At 37.1% G+C, this 17500-nt stretch overlaps 1 protein-coding gene across 9 annotated transcripts in view; it reads right to left on the reverse strand.

Annotated features, from left to right (window-relative positions):
• LOC125652308 (1-phosphatidylinositol 4,5-bisphosphate phosphodiesterase beta-4-like) overlaps nt 1-17500 on the reverse strand; it is a 106764-nt gene that overhangs the window by 72183 nt on the left and 17081 nt on the right. For all 9 annotated transcript variants that reach the window (XM_048881386.2, XM_048881388.2, XM_048881385.2 and 6 more), the window contains 2 exons: nt 12236-12316; nt 2178-2243 (listed from right to left, as the gene is read on the reverse strand). In XM_048881386.2, the coding sequence (XP_048737343.1) occupies nt 2178-2243; nt 12236-12316 (147 nt within the window). The remainder of the gene's footprint in view (nt 1-2177; nt 2244-12235; nt 12317-17500) is intronic.

Genomic DNA, 17500 nt, shown 5'->3' on the forward strand with positions numbered 1-17500 from the left:
ACTATTGTTTTAGATAAAAACACCGAATGAAATTGAAAATCTGAATTACATGTATAATGATCACATAAAATAATAAAAAAGGTTATTATATTCCTTTATATCATATCTGTAATACACAGAAGGTAACACACGCCTTAATTTATTATTTGTCGCGAATATATGTAATCTTTATATCAAATGTGTGTAATGCGGAATTTTTTCCGGAAATGTCAGATTTTATCATTTCACTATGTGCACTTGGAAGGTGATTGATGAAAGACCCTTTTTATTATTAATCGAAGTATTTCGTTTAACACACACAAATATCATCAATCGCCTTAAATGTGCACATATCAAAATATTGACAAATATAAGTAAAATTTTGAAGTTTTGGTTAAAAAATAGCAATCTGAGTAAATTTGGGAGCGTATCATTCTACTATGTGACGTTTTGGCGCCATTTCGTTTGTATATTTGAAGAGAGGGTGTTGCCCCAAATGACTTCGATAGGTAAAAGGGTGTCATCTTCTACTTTATTTTTCTTGATTTTACTAGGCCAAATTTATATGCTAAGCATGTGATAATTTTTATAATATAACCCGTTGTCAAGTAATGTTACCCGTTGCTAGGTACTGTCACGCTGGAGCATGTGCTTCCTATTCTCAGAGGGGAATATGTTTTTTTTTCAAATGCTTCATTGACCTGTCCACAACTAATATTATTTTTATGTATTGTAATGCACTTCACCATTGGTTCGTTTGATATCACATGTCTAAGTATATAAATGCAGATTGACTGGGTCTTTCTAATTATAAACATAAAAAAACTCAGATTGACCTGTACTTCCTAGTAATAGATATGGGAAATTTTGCTACATGCAACAATGAATGTGATTCACTGACATATGTCATTCCAACCAATCAAATTCTCTTTCTGGTTCACATCATTACCAACTTCTAAACAATATGGAAGTTAAGCCTGCAGACGTAGAAGTAAAAGGTCGTTTTTGCGAAAATTGCATAACAAATGTAGCTCTTTCAATCGGTCAACTCATAGATATATCGACTTCACAGAAAAGCATATCGACCTCGCACTTCATGCTCGGTCGATATGCTTTTCTGTGAAGTCGATCAGATCGACCTCATGAAAGGGCTATATTTGTATAACATTTCATCCTAATTCAAATTTTAAAAAAGTCCCAAGAATAATGCAATTTCAACATCATTGTATCTTTCTCTCTCATCTATATACATGTATTATAAATTACACACATCAAACCACAGGGGCTGGTGTAGAAAAATGAAGACACCTCTCGTGTATTTTTCCTACAGGGGTGTCTTGATTTTTCTACACAAGTCCTGCCACTGTGATCAAACAATAATTTGCACATTGATTATCAATAAAGAATACTGATTTTGAATAAATTTAATGACTATAATTGTTACAGAGTTGCATTTCCATTGTCCCTGAAGGTCAGCAGAACCATATTTTACAGTATAAGGGTGCTAATTTTCTTCCATGAACAATGTTATGCCACTACATTTTTAATCAGATACACATATATATGTACTTATATGAACACACCATTACATGTGTAACTACTTCAGGAAATGAGCCTCGGCATTGAGTTTCTTATTGCAAAGGATTAGCTATTTCCATTTTATGAAGTGGGATGAAGAGTGGACTGATTTCCCAGGAGCTTCAGTAACAATTAGTTGAAGCCACACTACAAAAAACCTTTCCGATTTCATGACTACTAAGGACATATTTCAAGCTCTAGGAAGCTTGTGCTGTAATCAGTTATAAAATAATCTGGAAATCATGATGGATGGCTTTACAGTTAGGACAGCACTGTTAAGGTCAAAGACACAGCCTATGATGATTAAATAGTCTACAAAATCCAAAGCATTCAGCAGAAGTACATATATTCATTTTGCCAGTTTAATCTTTGTAATGATAGTCTACAGCCTTACTAAATGAGTTTCAGTGAGACAAACCATGGACAGATCCAAGGAAACTCATAGCAGTATTTTCAAAGGATCATCAATGTTTTTTGACAAATAAAGAATATACCTGTCACTGCATTATACACTTAAACATGTGTTGTTGCTTTCTCTAGAATTTTGCTAATAGCTGAAATTAAACACACAAAAGTCTTTATTAGGATTCACAACGTCAATTGTACAGTAGAAAACTTACATTTATTTTGGGTGCCAATCCCAAGCGAATGTCATTGACCTGAGAAATTTCCAGTACCTGGCCATCCTACAAAAGATAAACCACGTCCATAAAAAATTTCATAAAATCATTTCATGCACCTTTTGCAAATAATTTTTTTTAAAAAAAATGTATGTCCTCTGTTTACCCTTTCAGTAAATTATAATAAGACATCATTTGTTTTTGTTAAAAACAAATGTCTCCCCAGCTACCCAAATTAAAAGTGCTTCAAATTACACTCCCTTCCCCTTAATGTACTCCAGGGTATGGAAGAGAAAGCAAGAGCAGGAACATTATCTGCACTTTGTGCACTGAGGAAGAAGATGAAGAAAAGATTCAACATCAATGTGATCAATGTCATTGTTGTATATGATACCTGAATAATGATGCTGAAGTACCGGCAGGAAAGTGAACATATACCCTTGTACAAGAAAAACAGACATATAACACTCCTCTTTGATCCACTGTAAATTGTAGGAAAATATTAGATCCCTCAGTCAGAACAATGTGAACATCATTAAATGATAATGAAGTATTGCACAAAATTTCAAGGCTATATGCAATAAGCCATATAGAAGAAGTGTTCATAAGCTATATTTTACATGTTCCACCCCTCTTTGATCCACTATAACTTATAAATGTTATAAACACTATAACAATCATGGATCCTCCTGTCCCACCAATAGGCACATCTTCAAATGGCAATGAAGTACTGTACAAAATTTCAAGTCTATCTGAAAAGCCATATAGGAGAAGTGTTCACAAGCATTTCACATCCTCCACCCCTCTTAGATCCACTATAACATTTAAAAAAATAATTGGATCTTCACATCCCAATAATATGCACATTCATCTACATATGGCAATGAAGCATTGTACTGATTCAAGTTTATGTGATAAGTCACACAGGAGGAGAAGTGTTCACAGGATTTTATGACAGACGGACAGAAAGTACAAAAACAATATGTCTCCTCCTGAAAGAGGTGAGTATAATCCAGAGAGTATATTCAACAGTCCTCTTTTTTGGAGTCATTGGTCAGTTGGGATTGTGAAGCTTCTTCTTCTTCCAATTGCTGGCCTCCTTCAACTCATTGAATATTCTGCCAGTTTGTGAGTGTACGCATGTGGTTAAAAACAGGGTAAAAACCTTCTATTTAGTGGTGGAAAAGATTGTTCACTTGAGATTTGAACATCTCAAGTGATGCTGCTGAGGTGATATCCGGAGGCAGGTTGTTCCAGTCCCGTACCGTGTTGATGAAGAATGACCATTTCCTGCAGTCCTTCCTCGCTGATGGTAATGCGAGTGTATGGTGTTGTGAATGCCGTGATGTTCTGGTAGGCTTGCTGAAGTACTTCTGTTGGTCTATAGCTACTTTATTGTTGATGATCTTGTAAATCATAGCCATTCGTGATTCCTTTCTGCGTTGTTGTAGACTTGGCCACTGCAATTGTTCTATCATGTGGCCTACGCTGGATCTATTTCTGTGTCTGCCTGTCACATATCTGGCCGCTCTTCTTTGTACTTTTTCTAGCTGGTCTATGTGTCCATGCTGGTATGGGTCCCACACAGTAGCTGAGTACTCCAGTTGAGGTCTGACGAGTGATTTATATGCTTTCTCTTTGATGCTCCTTGATGAGATATGTATGTTTCGTCTGAGGAATCCTAGTGTTCTGTAGGCTTTATTACAGATGTTGTTGATGTGGGTTCCCCAGTTAAGATCTGCAGTTAACGTACAGCCTAGATACTTAGTCGATGTTTCGTGTGCGAGGACATGGTTATGTAAGCGGTATTTGTAGGTTGTTTCTTTTTCGAAATTGTAAGTACTGTGCATTTATCTGGATGAAATTCCATTTTCCAATTTTGTTCCCACAATTGCTAATTTATCAATATCATTTTGAAGAATTTTGCAGTCGTTTTCCGAATTTATAGTTAGATAGGCAATGGTATCATCAGCGAATAGTCGTACAGTAGAGTTGAGGGTTGATGCTATGTCGTTTATGTAGAGAAGGAAAAGACTAGGTCCAAGTACTGAGCCCTGTGGGACGCCAGATAAAACTTCGGTCTCATCTGATAGTTCCCCATCCACCACGACTACCTGCTTTCTGTTGTTGAGAAATCCCTCTATCCAGTGCAGAGTGTTGCCTCTGATGCCATAATGATGAAGTTTGTGGTGCAAAAGGCTATGGGAAACTTTATCGAAAGCTTTGGAGAAGTCAAGAATCAAAAGGTCTGTTTGTTTTCTGTTGTCCAGGTTTTTGGTGATGTCATCGATGCATTCTATAAGCCAAACAGATACTTAACCAGCTGTATATCTTTATAAAATCAAATTTTATACGTCAAACCTTGAATGTTGGGTTACAAACATTTCATACAAACTGATTCAGAACACTTGTTCACAAGTAAAATGAGTATAATTTCTAAATTTCACCAAACTGAAAATCTGAAACTTTCAAAGTTTCATGAAAGTGTTGGGCTGTGCTCTGAGTTCATTCAATTAGAGGCTCCCAAGTGCCTAAAGGCTAACCTGGATCCATAATGTCTTCATGTCAAAGCTTACAGCCCTTGATCTTGAAAGAAAGGTAAAGTAGTTCTTGATAACTTAGATTATGAATATCTTCCAAAAATATAAACTTAGACATCTTTCCAAGTGATTTTGACATTGTCCAAATGACCTTGGGATGGAATCATAACAAATCCACAAGTCACGGCCAGCTTTTATGTCCAGTATGAGAGTCGAAAGCTTTTCTGCTCAAATATATACAGTTAAAACAAGAATCATACTTTTCTCCCAGTGACCTCGACACAGTTCGAATGACCTCAGGCTACAATAAGGGCACAAGCAACCTTTGTGTCCAGTACAAGGTTCTTCTTTTTCTATATTGCAAACAAATAACAGTGATGATAAAATCTACAAAGAAATCAAAATTAAACTTAAAAATAGCAAGTACACAGATTTCTAAGGTATAAGCCATAACATTTCCACAAACTTGATGATAGAATCTCCAAATAAAAAATGTCTATGGACACTATCAGACAGAAACAGACTCTGGTTAACTCCTATAGCACCTTCCACATCACTCAAACTCTTTGTGAGGCATAACAAGAATGAAATAGTCTAAGATTTGACTCCACTGATTCAGACTGCAGTAAATTCAAGTTTTAAATCACCTAATTTCCAAACTAGAACAAATTTTTTCTTTTCTGTTTTATTTCTGACTACTGTAAAATGAGAATACTTAATTGGAACAACATTAATTTTTGTATCTTTAACACAAAAGGTTAGTATGCTAAATTCTATAGGACTTGGTTATTTTTTGCAAGGCACAGACTGTGGAGTAGCATCCACGTCAGCTTGTAGTAAATTGAAAATGTCCGTTATTTTGCAGTGTGTGCATGCAAATTGCAATGTTCTGCATTCTTTCAAAAATTATAGTAATTCTGATTTTTTTTCTTTTTTGTTTTAATAACCATACATACCATTATCTCAACCTGACTAATATCACTGTTGTCGGCTTGTAATGATTGCCATGCTTCATTCCTCGAAGGCAATGCTAAGGTGTCATCAAGTTTAAATTAGCTAACAAATCACTTATTCCAATGAGCAATTTACTTTTCAAACACTTATAAAACATACACATCATATAATTGAAAGTGATTAAAATGGGTTGGCATTATGAAGCATACACAATAAAAGTGGACAGTGTTAAAAATTCTCATTGCATTTTAGCAGCATAATACCAAACTGCTAAAATAAGCCAAAATTATTACTCTGTGAAATAAACCCTATACAGTATTCAAATATTTTATACATAAACACTATATGCCATGTCTGACCCTGCCCTGGAGTCAGAGCCTCTACCCAGAGGATCATGAAATTTACAATTTTGGTTGAGGCCTTCCTGCTTTACATGACTGCATTCAGTTTTTCTTACAGATGTGCGGTTGTAGAGAATATGTTTGAAAATTGGTCAATTTTTGGCAGTTTTTGCCCCATCCCTACAGCCTCGAGGGCACAAAAGTCCTGAAATTTACAATTTATGTCCCCCTTTTTCAAAAGATGTTTCTACAAACAGTTCAGTTGGTGTTAATATAAATATAAATCTTTCTTGTCATTATTGGGAAAGATGGCCACCAGCATTGTTGAAAAAATTTGCACGACACTTGTATCCACATTTAAATTTTCTACAGTGCTGGTTTATCCGTCACACCCCAAAACTTCATTGTCTAAAAGACCATATACACAGTATACATGTACATGTGCTTGCAACTTTCACTGGCTGGTAAAACTTATTTCCTCTGACAATGCAGAAATGAAATTTTGGAGAAAAATTAATCTATTTGAGCCAAAAATTCAGCAGGTGTGTTAGCACTCAATTGTGTTTAAAGTTTATTTATTTCACGAGAAGTAAGAAACAAGTTCTACAACTCATATTAATGCTTATTGTTGGTTCAAATATTTGCACAAAGGGGTCATTAAGGTGGGAAGATACTGGAAACCCATGTGTTAGAGTGCCCCAGCAACCACAATACCTTCTCACACACAACCACTGCATATATCCTGAGAACCAAATTCCTGTTACAACAGTGAAAAGCTAGTGCTTTAATCACCATGCCACCAAAACACCTACTCACTTTTCCTTCAATTTCTTACAAATAAAATCATATTTTCACTGTAAGGCATATCATATTTTTAGGTACTGTAAATAAATGTTACATATCGATAGGTATGTAATTTACTGAACATCTTATACAGATTAATGTACACCTACGGAGTCCATCCCAGGTCAAATTTCATGAAAATAATCAAAGGATTCAATTTTCTGACGCATGTATTGCAAACAATAATTACCTACTGTGCGTGTTCTAGTTCATCTTTTTCTGGTTAGAACAGCTCATCCTGTCTGGCTTCTAACTTTTATCTAATACAACTGAAGATAATTCATCTTCCTTTCACTCAGCTTTATTTATTCACACATTCAGTATGTACATGTACAAATAAACAAAAAGAAAACAATTAACATTCAGACAGAATGCAACTATTGAATCCAATCATCTACTAATTTTTCTTCAACAACAAAAATTTCTGTGTCTTTCCAATGGAGGAAAATACTTTTAGTTTTAAGAAATTGAAATTTACATATGAAGAGAGAGAGAGAGGGGGGGGGGGGGGGTGAGAAAATATTGCCCATGGGTGTTTAAAATAAGTAGGACAGACTGACTGACAGATAAACAAAATACAGAGCAAATTTGTAGTTCCTTATGGTTTCACTAAATGGGAACTACCGTATATACTCGCCTATAAATCGGTTTGCCTATAAGTCGCTTGTATAGTTTTTAGGTTACTTTGGAGGGAATTGCCATTGACCCATTTATAAGACGGTCTAATTTTTTTTTAAAGAATCGGTTGCTAATTTCAAATCAATGCTCAAATGTTTTTACCTGTGTTTCAAATAATATTTTGAGAAATGCACCGACATTTGATATTTTTTTCTCGACAAATCAATTTCATATCAATACTCTTCTGTATTTATCTGTGTTCGAGTAATATTTTGGGATATGACATCAATATTTCATTTCTCATTCTCAACAAATTAAACAATTACTATTTTGTTTATTTCGTCCATGTTTTTGTTGTTTAAAAAATACTAGGCTATACATTACGCCGTCCAGAAATATACTAATCTTCTTAGGTCACTCCTATAAGTCGAACATAGAGTTTTGGTTAAAAATTTAACTCCAAAAAATCCGACTTATAGGTGAGTATATACGGTAATGAAAAACCTCCATGTAGCCTGCAGCAAAGGTGCCCAACATGCCAATGACTATTGGCTCAAAATCTGTTCCAACAAACAGAACGCTGTCGAAAATGACAACATCAGAAGCATGTATGAAGGAATTAGACAAGCAGTTGGCCTTGCACAAAAGAAAACCGCCATCCTCAAATCCACCACTGGTTAGGTCACTGAGAACAAAGCACAGCGGATTCAACAGTATTCCAAGTTGTATGCTAGAGAGAACAAAGTCTCTGAAGGGAAGAATCAACCCTGGGTAAGCTCAAAATAGCTCTTGAGTCTCTTGCTCCTGGCAAGGCACCCAGCAAAGATGCCATCCCAGCTGATGTCCTAGAGTGCTGTACAGGGGCTGTCATCCCAAAACTGCATGAAATGAAGTACCACAAGATATGAGGGATGCTAACATAGTCACTCTGTCCATAAACACGAGTGACAAGAGCAACTGCAACAACTATCGCTGCATTTCCTTCCTCAGTATTATCAGCAAGCTGTTCACCTGAGTTGAGCTGAAAAGACTTCAAATCCTCACCGAGTGACTTAGAGTCTACCCAGTTTGGCTTTTGCAAAAACAGGTCCATCATCAACATGGTGTTCTCCCTTCGACAGCTACAGGAGAAGTGCAAGGAACAACGACAGCCCCTGTACATTACATTTAAAGACCTGTCAAAAGCCTACGACCTAGTCAGCGTAGAAAGCCTGTTTGAAATCGTCCCCAAGACTAGCTGCCCATCTCAACTCCTGTTAATCATTAAGTCCTTCCATGATGATATGAAATGGACTATTGTCTTTGGTGGCTCGACTTCAGAATCATTCAGCATCCGAAGTGGGGTTAAATAAGCTGTGTTCTTGCCCCAATCCTCTTTAGCACTTTCTTTGCAGTCTTGCTAGAGCACACCTGTGGTTCCACCACAGAACACATCCACTTGTGCAAACAGTCAGATGGGAGGCTCTACAATCCTTCTCGATGAGCAAAGTCCAAAATACTGCTTAAATGCCTATGGGACTTTCTCTTTGCTGATGACGCTGCCATCACCACTCACTCAGCCAAAGACCTCCAAAGACTTTCGACCATACTATCAACCTCAAGAAGACACAGGTCATGGGCCAAGACATGGATGCTCTTGCTACCATCATAATTTCTAACCACCAGCTGGAAGTTGTCAATGACTTCGTCTACCTTGGCTCGACAATCTCTAGCTCCCTCTCTCTTTGACACTGAGCTAAATAAGCGCATCAGCAAAGCAGCCACCACATTGTCAAGGCTAACTAAGAGAGTGTGGTCTAATGAGAAACTAACAGAGCTGGTACAGGTATCCTTGCTCATCATACCTATCCACACATTTTGTCTACTAAATGTCCCTCCAGGGTAAAGAAGATTTTTAAAAATTGCATCATTTTGTAAGATTTTGACCCTACCCCTTAGGCTCCAGTGAACATGAATTCACAATTTTAGTTCCCCTTACCCCAAAGATTGTTAAAAAACAGTCCTCACTAGAGATTGATTTTATGAAAACAAATGTCTCCCCAGCTCCCCAAATTGGAAGTGCTTCAAATGAAACCCCCTTCCCTTAATGTACTGCATGGTATGGAGGAGAAAGCATGAGCACAAACATAGACATTATGAACTCTGATAAGCCATATAGGAGGAGAGGTGTTCACAAACTATTTTACACCCTCAACCTTCACCCCTCAGATCCATTATAACATTAAGGATAACAAATGGATCCTCCTGTCCTTACAATATGCATATCTGCAAATGGCATTGAAGTATTGTACAAAGTTTCAAGTCTATCAAATAAGCCATATAGAAAGAGAAGCATTCACAAGCTATTTTAATGTCCTCCACCCCTCTTAGATCCACTATAACTTTTAGGAAAATAATTGAATCCTCCCGTCCAGATACATGCAATATGCACATCTACAATTGGCAATAAAGCATTGTACAAAGTTTCAAGTTTATCCAATAAGCCATTTAGTAGGAGAAGCGTTCACAAGATTTTGTGACAGACAGACTGACAAAAAGTACAACCGGTCACGGTAACTCAGTGGTAGAGCATTTGCTTCATAACCGGAAGTCGTGAGTTCGAGCCCTGCTCCTACCATGGCTGCGTCAAACCTAAGACATTAACTTAGGTAGTGATTGCTCCTTTGCCAAACACTCGGCATTCAGAAGCAAGAGCCATGGGTCTTCCGGATATGACCTTTCAAACGGAGGTCCAGTGTCGCGGCGGGTGTTGGCACGATAAAAAACCCTCACCGCTATAGCCGAGCACTAAGCATAGGTCAAAATTTGTGGTTCTTCACCTACAGCTGGTGACGACTCAATATGAGTGGATAATTCTCGATGGGACATGAAACAAACAATCAATCAATCAAAAGCAATGTCTCCCCCTGGAAGAGGGGAGACATAATTAAATGCAATTCAAGTTCTGCAAGCAAATTCTAAATGACTTAAATGGAATACTACTCCTGTTTCCTTGAAGACACCACTTGTAACATTGTATTCAGGGATAATTCATCACTTATTAACATTTCTGCAAATACATCAAAGCAATGAAACTTTTGTATGATTCATTAAATACATGTAGGAAAAATAAAATCAATTTCATTTACTTTATGACCATGAGGAATTACGTTGCATTATACATAATGATTCATGACATTAATAACAAGGGTAGTGTAAGATTAAGTTGGAAAGCAATAAAACACATCTGCTCAGTTCACTTCATTTGTTGTGACTGTTAAATTCTCTGGATTACAAACAAATAACAATCATTTCATAATACCACGATCAAGCAACACATTAATGTGTAAGGAATAACATGCATAAAATATAACAATAAGTAATACTAATAATGATTAGCAAGTTCTTCAAGTTACATTAAAGTCTCTCATAGGCTTGGATATTTGGGGTGAGGGGTCACTGACGTGAGAGGAAATTGGAGTATCCATACGACACCCACGTGTCCCAGTATGCGACAAAAACCTTTATCTGCACTGGACCAACCAGGCTAGTATTAGAGTACATTAACATGCAATCGGTTTTGTGTGTTCACTGACATTTTCATCTGAACTCGGTACAGCTTATAAAGGGAAAACAATTGTAAATTGAAATCTTCAGCAGACCAACAGTTACTGCTCCAGTCTAAACTTCACTAGTACTTTGGCCTGGGCTAGAGCTTTTGGTGCACAATGGGGTCTGAGTGTGCTAATCACTACACTACCCATACATTCATCATGGGATATTTATACCATCTGAAACAAGCAGCCCATGGGCCACATCACTCACCTGAGTCACTTTGGCCCCCTATTTAAAGATTTTCTGTACATATTGGCATGTAAAACTTTGATTTTTTTTTGTGGCCCCAACCTACCCCTTGGGTCCATGCTTTTTACAAACTTGAATCTGCATTATGTCAGGAAGCTTTCATGTAAATGTAAACTTTTCTGGCCCAGCAGTTCTTTTAAAATATATATATTTGTATGCAAAACTTTGATTCCCTATTGTAGCCCTACTCTGCCCCCATGGGCTATGATTTTTACAAACTTGAATCTGCACTATCTATGTCAGGAAGCTTTCATGTAAATGTAAACTTTTATGGTCAGTGGTTTTAGAAAAGATTTTCCCTAGATATATTCACATGCAAATCTTTTATCCCCTATTCTAGCCCCACCCTATCCCCGGGGTCCAGGGTTTTAACAAACATAAATCTGCACTATGTCAGGAAGCTTTCATGTAAATATAAACTTTTCTGGCCTAGTGGTTCTTGAGAAGATTTTTAAAGATTTTCCCAACATATTTGTAAGTAAAATTTGATCTCCTATTGTGGCCCCATCCAACCCCTGGGAGAAATGATTTTAACAAACTTGAATCTGCACTATGGTAGGAAGCTTTCATGTAAATTTGTACTTTCCTGGCCCAGTGGTTCTTGAGAAGAAGATTTTTAAAGATTTTCCCTATATATTTGCATGTAAATCTTTTATCCCCTATTGTGGCCCTAACCCTATACATCCGGGGACCATGGTTTTAACAAACTTAAATAGATCTGCACTCTGTCAGAAAGCTTCCATATGAATTTCAGCTCTTCTGGCCCAATGGTTCTTGAGAAGATTTTTAAATGACCCCAGCCTACAAAGTTTACAGACAGACAGATGGACAGACGACAGACAACAGGCGATCAGAAAAGCTCACTTGAGCTTTCAGCTCAGGTGAACTAAAAAGTTTATCATTGTAAAGAAAGTCTTACCCTATCTGCACTTTGCCAGTTGATAAAGAAGCCATACTCATCCACCTTTACTGTACATTTTGGCTCAAGAGTGGCTGATTCCTGAAAATACATGCAGCCAAAAAAAATGTTACACCAAAAGTGGCTGATTCCTGAAAATATACGCAGGCAAAAAAAATGTTACACTCAGTCTGCCAAATGCAACTTTCTGCATTCATCGAGTAAAAGAACACACCTGATCATGATCACTGATCTTTGAACAACTTCAACTTGTGTTGTAATTATAAGTATACCATATTTTTGGTAGCTAGTACAAAACATTTCTAAGGATGTTGTATATTAGAGTATTAAGTAATACCTGAGATAACAAGTGACACACACATGCATGTACCATTCAAGTAGAAACCATGGCATCTTTGTATTGAAGAATCAACTGAGCTGACAGTACAGTTTGTTTCTCAAGTCAGGTACAAGAGGCCCATGGGCCACATCTCTCACATGAGTTACCTTGGCTTGCTGTTGTTCAGCTGTTGCAATTTCTAAAAGATGTTTTTCAATGAAAAAGTTTACCCCCATATTGTGGTTCCAACCTAACCCCAATGGATAACAACATAACCATGATACAATGTCACAAGATTAAAAAAAAAATGGTATGAAATCAGTAAGGTCTTAAATGTCAAAAGGAATCTATATACAGTGTCACCTCGGTGTATTGGCAGCTTTTGTCTATAGTTGGGTACCGCAGATAAAAAATTACACACCATGGTATACTACAGATTTAATCTTTAAGTATTATGATACAATTTTTATTGTCTTTTTGTTGTGATTCATTGTAATATAATGTACATTTATTAGTTAATTGATTATAAATTGTATTTACTTCATTCAATGTAAATAAATATTTTCTTTGAAAAAGGAAAATATCCTATTTAAATTCATTTTGAAACCAGTAACAGAACAAGTTTATTCTGAACATAATAGTCAGTATACAGTACAGCAGTGTCTCTGTCATGACTAAAATCAACTGTGACTAGATTATTGACTGGAATGAGTATTAAAATAATGAATAGAAATAAAACCTGTGCAATTTATTTAGTCCAAGTCTGCATCTGCCATTTTATATTTACTTGGAGTTTGCCTAACTGGCAATTTGAGAAATGGTATTCAACCCACATAAACCATACATCATAAAAACAATTTTTATATTTATTATCTACCTTATATTAAATGTTTAGACAAAAAAGTGAAGGCAAGTGCAAAAGAGGACAAAAAGATATACATTGAGGAACAAGCAGAGAAGGCAGAAACATCATCGTATAGTGGAGATTCCTCACCAAGGAGCCATGTAAGAAGATGGTCACCTGCAATTCACATATTAAAGACAATAATGGTAACATTCTGTATACTGAGACAGGACAAGCAGAAAGGTGGAAGGAGCACTTCAGTAGTGTATTAAACAGAGAGGCCTCGGAAGAATGAACAGAAGTGGAAGGTCAACAACAGAAGCTGGATATTGACACCTCAGACATCACAAGGGAGGATATCAGGCTGACTGACAACTGATGCAGGCTGAAATGATGAAGGTGGGTGAGAACACCAGTGTTGAAGTGCTATTTCACACTGACGAAAAGGTACAGGGGCAATGAAAAGAAGGAAACATCATCAAATTACCAAAGAAGGGTGACCTGACGCTATGCAACAACTGGAGGGGAATTACTTTACTGTCTGTCCCAGGGAAGGTCTCATGCCGCATTATACTGAAGAGGATTAAGGAGGAAGTAGATGACATCTTGAGAAAGGAGCAGAGTGGATTCAGAAGGAACAGGTCATGTGTAGACAACAACGTTTGCCTGTGAAACATCATTGAGCAGAGTTTGGAATGGTGATTTTCATTGTATATATATATCGGGTCATGCTGTGGAAAATAATGGAGAGATACAGCATACCAAAAAAGATCATAGGTACCATAAAAGACATGTATAATGGATTCCGATGCACAGTGAGACACGAGGGATCAACATTTGAATGGTTTCTGATAACATCTGTTGTGAGACAAGGGTGCATCATCTCACCATTCAAGTTCCTTCTATGCATTGACTGGATGATGAGACAAGTGACAGAGGAGCCCCATGGCATTCTCTTGACATTTACAGTGAGTCTAGAGGATAGAGACTTTGCAGATGAGTTAAATGACATCAGTCTACTGAGTCACACAAAGAATACCTACACGATAAAGGAAGAGGGTGGGAAGATCAGTCTAAAAATCAATAAAAGGAAGACCATGCAAGGTTATGAGAATGAACAACAGGAACACCAATGCAATCAGCATAGATGGAGAAAACCTAGAGGAAGTAAAGACAATATGTTACCTTGGGAGCATGGTGAACATCAATGGCGAGGTGAAAGAGGAAGTCAACATCAGAATAGGAAAAGCAGCTACAGCTTTTCGAAAGCTGGATAAGATCTGGAAATCAAGGAAAATCTCGAGAAAGACCAAGATTAAGCTATACAAGAACAATGTAAGATCAGTGCTATCATATGCTGCAGATACATGGAGGAGCAACATGGAGATAGAGAGCAGACTGAGAGGGTTTGAAGGAAGATGCTTTAAGAAGGATTCTTGGAGTGAGGTGGCAAGATCTGGTCAGCAACAAGGAGGTAGGGAACTGGAATTGGAAACATAAACATGGATATAAAGTGCAGAAGGTGGAGATATCTAGGACAGGTACTTAGACTGAAGCAAGATAGCATTGGAAGAAGAGCTATAAAGTGGGCTCCAACTGGAAAGAGAAGACCTGGGAGACCGAAAGGGACTTGGAGAAGAACTATAGAGACAGAGATGAAAGAGACTGGATACAACTGCAACACCATAGGACGAGCAGCACAAAACAGGAGCCAATGGAGAGACCTTGTAGCCGCCTAATGTGTAAACATACATGAAGTAGATTAAGTAAATAAGTCCCGTATGTGATTTTCTGCAGTCCTCAGCATCATAAGGATGTCTTTGGTATGTCATCAATTCTTCATTATTACTTTTTATCAATATTTTCAACAACCAAGAAAGCCCACAATCAATATGCAAGAAATTACATGTGCAACCAACACATGCAATTATCAACTTGTAATACTTTCACACCGTGGACAAAAATATGTACAACAGGTGTCATTGTGATAATTGCATGTATATATTTAATTCTAAGGAACTGTCCATTAGAGTACTGAATCATCAGCATGTCAAGTTAAGAAGAGAGCCGAAATCAAAATTCTTGAAGAAGCTAGAGTAATCAGTTAATTCGTAAATTCGTAAACATTTCGTGGCGAATTAAGTATTATTTTTTCGATATTAAGTGTGCTTTAGTGATTATTTTGTATCAAAAGTGCAAAAAAGCCAGATATGCATATTCTCGTTAGAGATTTTCGCACCATTAGTATGTGACGTCATGTGTGTCAATTGTGGTGAAGCGAGAAAGCATGAAAACATTTAAACAAGTGTCTCTACATAACAAAGCAAATTTACTATTGATCTCTCGAACGTTCCATCTCTCAAAGTTCTCAATCTCTCGAAGTGAAGTTGGATCCCGTAAAACACATTGCATTGTTTTTCACTCTCAATCTCTCGAAGTGGTGGTAGCATGTACCCACCATTACCCAACCCTATAATAATTTCCGCTTGGACCTTACCTGGATTTTGTTGATTGCCTAAATATAGTGTGCATGGCTGTGGTAATTAGGTGTTTACATAGGTGAAACATCACTGTGCTTCTTTGTGGTGGCAAACTTGAGTATATAATTGGCTAATTGGTCAGTTTACACCTTACTCAGGGGTTCTTGTGATGATTAAAATTCTTTATAATCCAACTATGAATATAATCTATAATTTGTTTTGACTTGAAAACAAGAAAGTAAGTTTTATACATTAATTTAGATATCTAAGGACTGTTAAATTTCTTTAGTTTGTTCTTTGGGTAAAATTACTCTCAAACATCATTTTACTCATTTGTTAGAATTTTTGCTTTGTGTAAAGCGACATAACATTGTGCTCTGTTTAGTTAGCGATAATAAAGCTTTATCAGAACTTGGTTTTGTATGCCTATCTTAGCAGGATTAAAGAACAAATAAAGACATAAACTTTGAAATCTTTATGCAAAAAATTTTCTTAATGCAAAATAAGGTTCTTTATTTTAATATCAAATTAACTACCTGACAAATATGAAGGAAAGCACGTCAAAACAATATGATCTTGTAAGCATTTCCGGTTACTGTGAAATATGAACCATATCGGTGGACCTTCAATTTCCAAATTTCGAACTCTCGATTTCTCGAAGTTTTATCAAGGTCCCTTGAACTTCGAGTTATCAAGAGTCACCTGTATATAGCTGTGATGAATCAACACAAAACAAGAGGTACTGTGAGCAATGCTCACTAAGAATACCCCCCGCTTACCCCAATCTCCCAAAGGGTGTTGTTAATAGGTATAAATTACTTCTTTCCTAAGTGTAAAAAAGAAGGGGCATAACAAAACCTTGCATTTGGGTAGTCTCTTCTCTAGGAGTGCACTTGACCTTTGATCTTTGACCCCAATTTGATATTGAATATCTTTGTTCCATGGGTAGTTCATATGTATGATATGGTGACTGTAGATGGAAAGGATAACGCTTTAGAGCCCGGAAACCATTTTGCTAATTCGATGTCCAGTGCACTTGACCTCTGGACCCCAAATACGATAGGGAACATCTTGGTCCCATGGGTAGTCCATATGTATGATATGGTGACTGTAGGTGGAAAGGATAAGGCTTTAGAGCCTGGAAACCATATTGCAACTTCATGTCCAGTGCACTTGATCTTTGACCTTTTGACCCCAAAATCGATAGGGAACATCTTCATCCCATGGGTAGTCCATATGTAGGATATGGTGACTGTAGGTGGAAAGGATAACACTTTAGACCCCGGAAACCATATTGCTACTTCGATGTCCAGTGCACGTGACCTTTGACCTTTTAACCCCAAAATCGATAGGGAACATCTTCATCCCATGGGTAGTCCATATGTATGATATCGTGACGGTAGGTGGAAAGGATAATGCTTTAAAGCCCGGAAACCATATTGCTACTTCGATGTCCAGTGCGCTTGACCTTTGACCTTTTGACCCCAAAATCGATAGGGAACATCTTCATCCCATGGGTAGTCCATATGTATGATATCGTGACGGTAGGTGGAAAGGATAATGCTTTAGAGCCCGGAAACCATATTGCTACTTCGATGTCCAGTGCGCTTGACCTTTGACCT

This window comes from Ostrea edulis, chromosome 5, assembly GCF_947568905.1.
Source record: "Ostrea edulis chromosome 5, xbOstEdul1.1, whole genome shotgun sequence".
NCBI lineage: Eukaryota > Metazoa > Mollusca > Bivalvia > Ostreida > Ostreidae > Ostrea > Ostrea edulis.